Below are 12939 nucleotides of genomic sequence, written 5' to 3'. Positions count from 1 at the left end.
TATGAATTTAATTTTAACACTCTTAAGTTTTCCAAAGAATAGTAAAACTACCAAAGACACAATAAATAACAATATATATATATATATATATATATATATATATATATATATATTGTTATTTATTGTGTTTATATATATATTGTTATTTATTGTGTTTATATATATATATATATATATATATATATAATACATTTTCCGTTTACAAGACATTAAATAAATAAATTAAGAGAGATTAGGTAAAAACAAGATAGTCCTACATTATTATTAATATTGTTTGGAGAAAAAAAAAATTTATGTGCACCAGTAATGAAGGTAGGTATTTTGCTTTATAGCTTTAATGCAAGAAATCAGTGATTTTGAACGGCATGGACTGGAGCAGAATAGTTTTTACCCTGGTTTTGAAACCTTCATAATTTAAATGTTTAATATCCCCAGGTATCTTGTTGCATCACTCCCTGTTGTGGGAGTGAGGGGTTGGAGAAAGAAGACTGAAGATAGGACAGACTGGAGGACTATTGTACGAGCGGCCAAAACCCACCCAGGGTTGTAGTGCCAGTTGATGATGATGATGATGATGATGATGATGATGATGATGATGATGATAAAGTCATCTGTGATCTGTACCTGAAAGTAGAAACTGTAACTGGATGGTTAATAGCCAGAAATTTAAGATGGCAGGGGGGGGGCAAGTTTGGGAACATCACTTGGAAAATTTACCTACAACTTACATGCAACATATTTAAAAGACAATAATAATTATTGTTCAATGCTATGAAATTTAAAATCAATTTTGACTCTCCAAAAGTTGTCATTAGCAAAATCCATTGTCATCATTGCAGAGTGGATGGACAGACACCGAACCCAAATAAATCTAATTATTGTGCTGTAACGGTAACGACATAGTGTCTTTGAAAATTATAGGTCAACTTTTAAAACAATCTGTCAGCAGAAATATAAAGAATTTGTTATTCTAAATATTGGTTGTTATCAGCAGAAATAATTATACAATATTTTTCTTTCAGTGTTGCACTTACAATGCCTATGGTGGATTGTTTCTTCTTGGTTTAAATCCAATATAGTTGTTAAATGTTTCTTGAAAAATGGGGGGGAGGGGGAGAGAGGGTCAGCCCGGTGAGTCTCCACCCCTGTACCCACAACATGTCTATACCTTACACCTCTAACATCTCTAATATTATGATACATTCAAAATTTGTTTATATTTAGGTTATAATATACCGGTAATCTTTTCCTGGCGTAACATGCTGGAACAACATTCTGGCACCTTTTTGTTGTATTTTTCATCATGAAACCGAGAAATGTGTTAATAATTACGTTTTAAACATAATTCTTCTTTAAATTCCACTTAAGCCCTCAAAGTTTTACAGTTGGACGAAAAAAAGGAGGTAAAAACGACAAAACTTCCATGCACTGGACAGTAATCATCTCTCCGACTGCTATAATATATTTTACACAGAATTCCACTACCTTTTTCTCCAGAAGAAAAACACTACGTGTGTGTGTGTGTGTGTGTGTGTGTGTGTGTATATATATATATTTTTTTTATCCAATGCCACCAAGTTGTCTTTTTCCACATTTCTGGTCTTCTCTCCTGGCTGTGGCTTAATTGTAACCCACTTCTGAGGTTGGGGCGTCTGGAAGGCGGAGTTACATTACCCCGATGATGTGATAGGATAATTATGATAATGCAGTGCCAGGAGAGGTCTTAAATCTAAACTTAACCTAAATTCCAGACCATGGACGAACACAGGAATAATCCCCTTGAAGGAAAAATTCCTGTGCTCTAACTGGGAATCGAACCCGGGACCTCATGAACTATAGCCAGAAGCTCTGACCATTAGACCATGAGGCTGGTCATTTATATATATATATATATATAATGTATATGTATATATAAAAAATATAAATCTTACATAGGGATATTATCGTTGAAGTCATGAATAGGCTTAATTATATGTGTTTAGCAAAACTACAATTTTGCACCAGTGCATAAAAATTGCAAGTACCGGTACACATTTTTAAAAATATTCAGTTCCATATTGTCATTTTAATAGCTATTTATATCAGCATTCTGATCTGCATTGGCTATAATTACTTACCTAAACATTTACACAATGACATAGCCTACATATGTAGGAGACTCAAAATGTAGGACTTCAATAAGCAAGAAACCCGTACAATTTCTCAACAACAAGCATCTCATAAAAAAAAAAAAAAAAAAAAAAAAAAAAAAAAAAAAATATATATATATATATATATATATATATATATATATATATATATAAATAATTGATTAAATGGCGATCTTACTCGTGTTAATTGTGTAAGCATGCGCGGCTTACAGCTGTTTCGGTGTTTCTTCATACCATCCTCAGAGCCTACTAGATCTTGGAGTCATCTAGAACTTCGGTGCCTGTTGTGTGGGTGAGTTCGATTGTTGAAAAGTGTTGAAATGTGATGTCAAATAGTGTGTGTGTGTGTGTGTGTGTGTGTGTGTGTGTGTGTGTAGGCTCTGAGGATGGTGTGAACAAACATCGAAACAGCTGTAAGCCGCACATGCTTTCACAATTAACACGAGTAAGATCGCGATTTAATCAATTATTTATATTCTATTTACCTTACATCAGAAAGAATTACTTGAATATAAGAGATAACTTACAGGTACAACACCACTCTGGTGCATTGTCACACAGTTGTATGGATCTGCTGATAATTTGTACAAAGCATATGCTGTAGTACGGTGGACGTTCTTGTCCTTGGAGTTCATGTAGTTAACCAGAGGCATTATAGCTCCCAGGCGTCCAAATTCGTAACAGTTCACACCCCAAGAGCAGCAATAGGCTATGGCCTCAGCCAAGTGCTGCTTCAAGATGTCCTCATCCTGCATACATGCAGCACAACAATTTATTAAGCTCAATGTCCAATAAAGAGGACAAAATATAACCTATAATCATATAAATAAATAAGTTTTGACATACCTATACTTATTTTTTTGAAAGATGGGACATGGCAGGAGGTTGCAATCGGAAAAACAACTGAATGTCACATAGCGTGGTAGGCCTGTTGCTATGGTAACAACGGTTGAGTTGCCAAACTTTCCATTCCCACGTGGCGAGTGCTTAATAGCTCTCTTGGCGACATTTATTGTGCACGCAATATTAGCATTGATACGTTTCGTGTTTGACTCTCTGTCGATTTTTGTAATGTTTCCTTACCTTCGCATCAATTGTCAATGAATGTTTTAGCGTCAGCCATCTTAACATCAATTGCTAGCTTCATGGCAACATAGCACTGTAGTTCCAAGCTCGGTCGCTTAACTGTCATGTCCCAATTTAAAAAAAAATAAGTATAGTCATTGAAAATAATTGTTTCAAGGAAGTAAGGTAGGTACTGGTAGTCAGTTTTATTTTATTTTTGTAATTATTAATACAGACTCCAATAACAAAATTGTTATTACGAAATGCCTCAAATCCATAAACATGCATAAATTTTATTGTTGCACAAGATTTCGAAAAGCTTTTAAAATTATTAATGCATACCGGTATTATAAAATTCCTGTAATTGCATGGACGTTCATAAAGCTTGTGACACACAAAATTCCAATTCCAAAAGTGTTGTTCTCACATGACAACCAGACTATTTTTTAACTACGTACCATACTATACTGTACTCATATTGCTTGTAATTTACTTCCATTGGCAGCATTTCGATAATTTTAAGCACTGTTTATTACGATATACTTAATGCATTTTGTAAGAATAGAAAAACTGAATTTCAACTGTTAACAACTTTTTCGTAAGTCCTTGATTAATATAGCCTATTTAATCTTTAATCTACTTTCTGCAGTCAGAGGAGAAGTTTTACAATCATTAAAATAACTATTAGGCCCTATACTTATTCAATTAGTAATTTCAATATATTTAATGGTTGATGATATTCATTCTCCGAAATTATTCTCCAATTTATCTTCTCCTAAACTCGATGATACGCAGTTCAATTTAATTTTTTTAAATCTTTATATTAAAAAAATGGGTCGTTTACAAATTACCACAAAAAGTAGGGCTGCCAAGTGTCCTGTTTATATAGAACATATCCTTTATTTAGTGATTTTTGTCCTGTGTCCTCTATCGACTTTGTCAAGATACCCGAAAAGTCCTATATTTATCTATATATCTCTTTTAAATACATTAGACAAATTTTGTCAGTGAATAGCATTTAAAAATTGTTAATCAAGAAATGCCGACAAATCCTAAACAATGGAAAAGCAATTTATGCCATGAAAGATGGTATTTATGTGTTTCAACAAATTAAATTTGAAAATTTGAGGAGCAATTCACAGAGTTGTTAAATTAGTGGTAGTATAGCTTCAGCATACCAGCTCATAATGCTAATGTTGAATGTATTTTCTCATTAATGAATAAGTTGGATATGACCCTATAGAAGCTATGTTACAGTGTAGACCTAACTGGAACTCAGACTGTACCTACAAAGAATTTTACAAGCAAATTCTTCAAAACAAGGTATTGTTAGGGAGAGCCAATCTTCAGGAAAATATAATTTTAAATAAAGAAGTAGTCTATGTAATGTAGAACCGGAAACTGACAGTGGCGTATTCTGGTTAAAGGGTTTGGGCTACCACTGACCCTATTATTACACAAAATATATTTTAAAATCCCTATAATAAAATTCCTTACATATTTATATGTGAATTCCAGACGTCTTGATTGGGACGAAAATACGTTGATGACTTCGTCCTTGAAATTACAGTTGGGCCACTTGCAAAGTTTCTGTAGAAATGATTTTTCAATGGATATTAGTGCCAAGCCGGATAAACATTCTTGTGTATGAGTTGATCTACAGTAGGATTTTATTCTCTTCAACGCAGAAAATGTTCTTTCTACCGATGCTGACGTAGCTGGTATTGTCACAATTAATGTTGCCAATTTAAGGACTTCAGGAATAACTTGGTTCAGCTGGTTTTCACATATGGCAGATAATATTTCATGGATAGGTTTGTTCGAAAAATCAAAGACTTCTGCTGAATATATTACACTTAATTCATTTTTCAAACGTATTTGATCAAAGTGACTGTTATAGGACTGAAATAATTTGTTTACTGCCTCATTCGGGAAGTTTTCTCTATAAGCAGAAAATTTTTGAGAATCTAGAAGATGTGTGAACTGAAGCTTTCCATAATCAGATAATCTGTCAGTAATTTCCATGTGCATACGATCTAGTATGCTGTAGTACAGCTGCCTGTATTTCAATTCATCATCTCCTTTTCTTCGCTTTAATGGTGGTTCCATTGTATTGGCTAAAGAATTTTCATTTTCCATATTACTCCATATGGACGGAAACCCACTACGTCTGAACTCGGATATAGTATTTTTTTTTTAACTTTGATACCTCTTGCAAGTAGTATGCTATGTCTAGACTTTTTGTCTGAAGAATATTGTAGAGCACATCTGTATGTGCGAACACTCTAGCATAGACTTCAAGAAGAAATATATTCTGAAACTGTGTGAAAAAATTGAAATATCCTTGAGCCTGCACATTTACAGCATCATCCCAGTTTTCTTCAGAGTCATTACAAATGATATTTTTAAAGAAAGCAGTCCGTTTTTCTCTGTATTCCTTTACTGTATTTACAAGCCGAGATGTAAAATTCAATCTAGTTGGTGCTACTTTTGGGAGTTTCTTGTTCATAAATTCCTTGAGTTTTCTGATCTTTTAGATGATGAGAAAGATGCAGCTAAACCCGACAGTGTTTTGAAAAAAATGCGGCATTCTGGAATGGATGAAGTAGTTTGTTGCAAAACTCAATTGAGAACATGGCTGTAACAATGGACAAATAGTGCTTGAGGATACTTTTCTTGAACTTTTGTTTTTAAGCCATTAATATTTCCCGCCATAACTGAAGCACCATCGTATGTCTGTGCAATTAACTTATTGCCGACATTGTATTCTGCTATAACACCTTCCACATGCTGAAACAAAGCAGCAGCAGTTTTGTCCGAACTGACATTTGTGAATCCTATAAACCGTTCTTGAACATTGGCAGTACTGTCGACGTATCTTAAAACAGTGGACAATTGACTCTGATTAGAGCAGTAACTTGTTTCATCAACAACAATGGCCACAAAAGGTTTTATGCTCTTTATCATAACCCCACTTATAGCAAATATTAAGTCATTCTGAATTGCGGGAGAAGTACCACGAAATACTGTTGAACTCTCAAGATGATTGGCCAGTAAATGGTCAAATTCACTTAAGGAACTTAAATATTCAATATAATTTCCTATATTGTCTGATTCCACACTCTCGTTATGACCCCGAAAAGCCAATTCTTGTTTTCCTAGAAAGCATACTGCGTTAATAAGATGCAGTAAAATCTCCCGATTTTTTTTCACAAGAGCATTGTGTTGGTTGATGTGTAGAGCTTTTTGCTTATCTAGCTGTAAATCAATTCTTGTCTTCCCAAAGTTTGCAAAGTTCATGCTACTACAAATATGAGCTTTTGATTTGTCGTATTCTAGGACTGCCGTTCGAAGAGAGTTCATATTAGAAAACCCCTCTTTTGACCACACATTAGTTTCGCGGCTAAATAACAAACATGGCCAGCAAAATAGTTTAGACAGTTTAGAACTACCACACAACCAATTCCACTTACCATATGATGTTGAAGTGAAATGGCGTGTGTACTCTCGCTGTTTTTCTTTTACGTCCATGGACAAATTTAACTCAGGAATTGATCTTTCCATTTTCACAATTTCAACTTTCTCGTTGTTATGTACGACGGTTAAAAGGCACTTTTAATAAACCTTCTATTACACAGTCATTTTCAACACAAACCTCTCCAGAAACTTGTTCTGCCATATTTTTCACAATATCACTTAATAGGGAAATTAAAAACTTAATAATTCACAATTAATATAACTCTTAGACACTCGACCAAATCACAGATTTAAAATAATGCACTGCAAGAACACAATCACATTCAATTGCTAGCGTACTAAGCGTATTGCTGCTTCGCGCCTTTGAAGAAACCGATCACGAGAGCGGCAACTCACCCATCCCACACTGCACGATGGAAACAGAAGGGAGCGGGGGGGGGGGGCAGTTGTGCGACAGGACTGCGTGCGCGGTACGGTCACAGGCTACCTCACGTAGCAAGCGGTTTCTCCAGCGATGCTGCCTTGACAACTTGTTTCTTTTCGAGAGCAGAGAGCGCATATAAATCTAACAATTACTTTAATTTTAATTACTATGGTAAAACTAATAATACAAAATTATTACATTATGTTATATTATAAACTTTTTCTTTTGTAATTTCCTTGGGCTACCGCCGGTAGCCCCGGTAGTCAGCAAAATACGCCCCTGGAAACTGATACTGGAACTTATAATTTATATTTTAAGATAAACAGCAATTTATTTTTATGATTATGTCGCGTGTAATATTTGACACTTTTATCGCAATATACAAATGCCAAGGTAATTCAAAATAATTCAATTTTAACTGGGTGTCATGTATTTTATTTGCCGAGTCTGGCAACCCTAAAAACAATAATAATCACATCTATAATGAACACCAAAATAACGTTGATTTCTACTACCATTTTAGAGATTTTAAAGAAGAAAACATTTTACAAAAGTCTTTCAATATAAATTTACTTGTAAGCCTATATTACTATAACATTTTTTTTGTAACGAATAGCATAGACAACATTTTAAACGTTTGTTAAAATATTCTTGTTCTTGTTATTGATTCTTACATGACGTTACTTACTTTTATCACAGAGAAAACAAATAAATTAATTAGGTACTGTAAATATTATTTTCGTTTCTTTACGAAATTTCAGTATTTAAACTGTTCATAAAAATATATGCCTATTCTATAACTACAAATGATGCTCATATTTATTTTTATAAACAATTTTAATTATATGTCGGGTTATCAGTGAACCTTAAAACTTATTCAATTTTCACATTATAGCACTATTTCATATTTCACAATAATATATAATAATTTAATGAAATAATATGAAGTATAAAAATGTAAAATTATTACTTAAGAGGGTATATCACAATACACATGAAAATTCTAGTAGCACAGATAATTATCAACCACAATACATGCATGGAGAAGAAACGAAGTGCATGCAGTGAGTGTAATAAAAATACATGCATGAAAGAACACACGTACATAATGTATACCGGTGCTTTCAATCTATGGTACGTGTATCTCAAGGGGTATGCTTCTCACAGACTACCTATGTAAAATGCTGACATAGGTATTTATTTTATTATACTTGATAATTATAGCAATTTACATATTTTCTTTTACAATATCAGCTCTTGATTTTCCTTGCTTCAAAACATGTTACAAAATTCGTTACTGTTATTATTGCACCAACCAATTCAACAGTTGAAACTAATTCAACAGTTCACAGAACAAATATGCGTAAAAAGAATTACTTTCATACTCCATCGGCAAGTCTATCATGCTTTAAAAAAGGAGTGCATTATATGGCTGTAAACATTTTTAGTAGCCTTCCTATGGATATAAAAGATGAAACTCAAAACACAAGATCATTTAGAGCCAAATTAAAGAAGTATCCAATTCCTCACGCCTTCTATTCTGTAGGTGAATTCGTGACATTCAACAGCTCTTCATGAATATTTCTGTGTTCTATTAAGTATTCATACTAAAACTTTGTGTTGTACTGGTAAAATATTGTAAAACTCTTCTGTATATTTCAACTAAACTGTGATTTAATTAAGACTTTATAGTAGGCCTACTATTAATATTTCTCTTTTTTTTCGTTTGACATGTTCTATATTCTAGCTGTGAAGCAATGTACAAATACCATGGAATGTAAATAAATGCAATACAATACAATACAATACAAAAACTACTGTATAATAATGATATAATAATATAATATATTATTATTATTATTATTATTATTATTATTATTATTATTATTATTATTATTGTGCATACAACACCAATATACCGGTAGTCTTTTGCTATTTCTTACATAACTGCAATGCAGTTTTGAGGTACAAAGGTAAAGGAAAATGTATTTTGAGGGTATGTTAGCAATAAAAGATTGAATATCCACTGATGTATACCATCAAAAAGCATACCCATTTATCTAAACACTGGAGTAAATAGATTTCTCAGCGAAATTGTCTGATTCCTGCTCACTACTCCTAGAAGAAATGCATTCAGTGATATTACATGTATTGTATTCTGTAGATCTTACATCATCCTTGTAGATTTAAGATGTGGAACAAATACAAAATTTTACAAAAATGCACAATATATAGTAAATAGATTAATTCAATTTATGAACATTAACAATTCATCAGTTGAGTGGAAGGTATGAGTATGGAGAAATTATGTTAATTCTGTTCTAAACTTTCTCCCTTGGTCCTTCTAAGCTTTAAAATAATTTAATACAAAAATACAATTGAGACTGATTTGCTTCTTGTGTTAAAACTATGAATGTTCTGATAAATGAGAACAAACATAAATATTTTTCTACGTATTATTTCATCCTTCATTATCCCACACAATATATCTAACTCATTAGGCCACAGTAAAGAGTATTGTAGGCTATGTGCGCTTCCAAATAAAAATTAAAACGATTGCCTTCCAGTGACGAAGCTCTTAAGAGGCTTTTGAGGCTTAGTTTACCCAAAAAGTTTAGTTATTACATCTAATAACAGTTTAAGTTCATAATAACGAAGTATTATAATATTCGGGTTCACTCTGATCCTTCTATAGGGTCTATATTAAATTCAATTTTGGCAGTCATCCCAGGATGTACAGTTCTGTGCGAAAGGCTTATGGCCAAAGGCTTGTAGCAATGCACAACGGCCTTGCTCACAGGCAGCAGCATTCGCAAGCTTGAGGAAAGGCCGGGGAGGAGAAGGTATCGATTCATTACGACTGAGTAGTAGAAAGCAGGACTAGCCTCAACTGCGATATAATACACCGAGCTATGTTGGTGTTCTGTGAATGTACTGCATTGCTGAGTGTTAGTTTACTCAAAAGCGCATGCGAGTGTGTGTGTTACAAACTAATTTTGTGTAAAATGGCTCATATTGAAAGAACATTGAGATCATTATTTGCAAAATTAAAAGAGAAATCATTTTCAAGTTGGGTGTATGAAACAAAATGAGCTTACAAAGGTGATCGACACTACATATACATAGTAAAATAGCGGAGGGAGAAAGACAAAATAGAAAATTTCAATTTTCATGATACTGGTATAAGAAATATTCTTGGCTAACCGGATCCTCTGAGACAAGTAAGTTATACTGTTATACCTGTATTCTGTTTAGGGCTGAAAATGAGTGGTCATAATTTTTTTGTGGAGTCTGTGTCAAAAAAAAAAATGATAGAAAAGCCAAGAAACATCTGCTCTAAAATAGATATAAGATATCAGATTTTTTTCAGCCTACCCAGTATTTACATCTTAGCTTCACTACTGTTGCTTTATGAAAATCTCCTTCCACGCAAGCATAGTTTACTCGTCAACACGGTTTGCAGTGCTCCTCACTTGCAGGAAAGTCCTCGAGTGCAAGACCTTCGAACGAATACAAGCGAGCAAAAAATTTGCATTGCAGTGCTCTAGCATCCATTACTGAATACCACGAGCCGCCATTGTTTAGCATAATATTAAAAGTACATAAATGCTAAGTCTGAAATAGTAAATTATGCAACGAGCCTATAATGGTAGTAATTAAGATACGAGTATGTTTGTTTATGAAACAAGCGCAAGCGTTTCATAATTTTCATACGAGCGTCTTAATTACCATTATAGGCGAGTTTCATACGACTTTTTATGCTCGACCATATTTATAACTTGAAATTATTCATAAGTATTCATGTTATGGTTATCGAAGTGAGGAGTGGAACTGACCTTCTAAATTGTGAGATGTGCGCAGACGTGAAAGTATTGATTTTTTCTGAGGAACGAATGTCATTGACCTTGATATAATCTAGAGAATAACATGAACATTAATGTTGATATGATCTGGAAATTGATTTAGAATTGAAAAACGAGATGACATATTGAATTTGTTTCAATATTATTTACAATCAACGCTAATTATTATAGTAACAGAACATAACCTTTTGCGACAGTATTGGATTTCCAGCCTCCGTGACGTTTTGCTAGTTGTCTTTCGATTGCATATCCGAGAATAATCGATACTTGCGCTTTTATAATGCTACAATGGTGATTTCTCATTGGGTGAACAACTGAACTATAATAAATAGGTGTACTTTAATGAGGTGCATTAAAGGGCTACTACCAGGTGTATAATTACTACATTTCTGCATGGTCGAGCATAATAGTACATTATGCAACGAGCCTATAATGATAGTAATTAAGACGCAAGTATGTTTGTTCATGAAACTCGCGCTCGTTTCATAATTTTCATACAAGCGTCTTAATTACCATTATAGGCGAGTTTCATACGACTTTTTATGCTGGACCATATTTCTAACTTGAAATTATTCCAGAAGTATTCGTTTTATTTGTATCTAACTGAAGAGCGGAACTGACCTTGTGCAATACCTCGTAAATTGTGAGATGTGCGCAGACGCGAAAGCATTGATTTTTTCCGAGGAACAGATCTCCACATTGACCTTGATAGCCTATAACCTACAGAGTAAACTAAATATTAACCTTGATATAACCTGGAAATTGATTTAGAATTGAAAAACGAGATGACAAATTGAATTTATTTGAATATTATTACAATTAACGCTAATTATTATAGTAACAGAACATAACCTTCTGCGACAGTATTGGATTTCCAGCCTCCGTGACGTTTCCCTCATTGACTTTCGATTGCATATCCGAGAATAATCGAAAACCTGAACTTTAATGAATAGGTGTACTTTAATGACATGCATTAAAGGACTGCTACCAGGTGTATAATTACTACATTTCGGCATGGTCGAGCATAAAGTTTCATAAAACATTCCGATTGCTAGAGGGCATGTGAATCAGTGAGCCTACATCAGCTGGTGCCAACAGAAGTGTAAGGTGCATGGAGACAGTAGAACATGAAGAAGGAAACAACAAAGTTATATTGCTGAGGAGACAACAGTCACCTCTCGGAGAACCTCATCGCCAGACTGATCATCGTCAGCACTGTTCCTCCTCGTGTTTTGAAGTTGATGTAGGGTGCTGCTTTTCTGCGTTGGCTTTCTGCTCGCAATCTAGAGGCACCGTCACCACGAGACACACAAAGCATAGCAACGAACATGCAGCACATGTCACAACACAGACACAGCAGACAGAGGAACTCAACCTAGGTTACATTTATTGTAAAACAATGACATATACAGAATGTTTTAAAAAATGTGTTACAGAGTTACAGAAGAAAATAATGAGAATAATTTCCTTTAAACAATGTGTGTGCTAATGTATCGTTAAGGACCTACAGGTCGTAAAATATGTTTAACAAGGGGACGTCACCAGTGGCTGAATCATTATGTACACACTAAACGACATTTCATACAAGTTGAGAGGATGCGAAGGCATTTCTTTCCCCTTCTACTTGCCCTGAGTCCGTCAGTATAACAGACCGGTAGCTGTTACCTCTTATACCTGCACCCCCCAAATTGTACACACAAGAAAATAAAGTATTAAATAAAGTACATAAATGGATATAAAATACAGTGACACAGATGTTTGACAATTACATGTTTCAGTATATTTTAGTGTCGTTTTTTACAAAATTTTCAACTAATAATTAAATAAAGGGATGCTAGTTTGTATTCTGAAGTCAGGGGGGAGTGACACAGTGCAGATTGTTCCGTCGTTTATGCTGTAGAGTAGCAACTAGCTGTGAAGAGAACATTTATCTTCTGCTGTCGGTAGCTTTTTAATGTGC

The 12939-nt window shown here is 33.9% G+C and overlaps 1 protein-coding gene across 3 annotated transcripts in view; it reads right to left on the bottom strand.

The window, feature by feature from the left end:
* Window positions 1–12939, bottom strand: part of gudu (Armadillo repeat-containing protein gudu) — an 88203-nt gene that overhangs the window by 6555 nt on the left and 68709 nt on the right. For 2 of the 3 annotated variants that reach the window (XM_069844249.1, XM_069844248.1), the window contains exon 10: window positions 2678–2899. In XM_069844249.1, coding sequence (XP_069700350.1) covers window positions 2678–2899 — 222 coding nt within the window. Of the gene's footprint in view, window positions 1–2677; window positions 2900–12154; window positions 12263–12939 lie in introns of all 3 variants that reach the window. The other variant, XM_069844245.1, reaches the window with a different exon arrangement.

This window comes from Periplaneta americana, chromosome 13 (genome assembly GCF_040183065.1).
Source record: "Periplaneta americana isolate PAMFEO1 chromosome 13, P.americana_PAMFEO1_priV1, whole genome shotgun sequence".
NCBI lineage: Eukaryota > Metazoa > Arthropoda > Insecta > Blattodea > Blattidae > Periplaneta > Periplaneta americana.
Note: the sequence above shows the minus strand (reverse complement) of the source record. Positions and strands in the feature narration are given on the sequence as shown.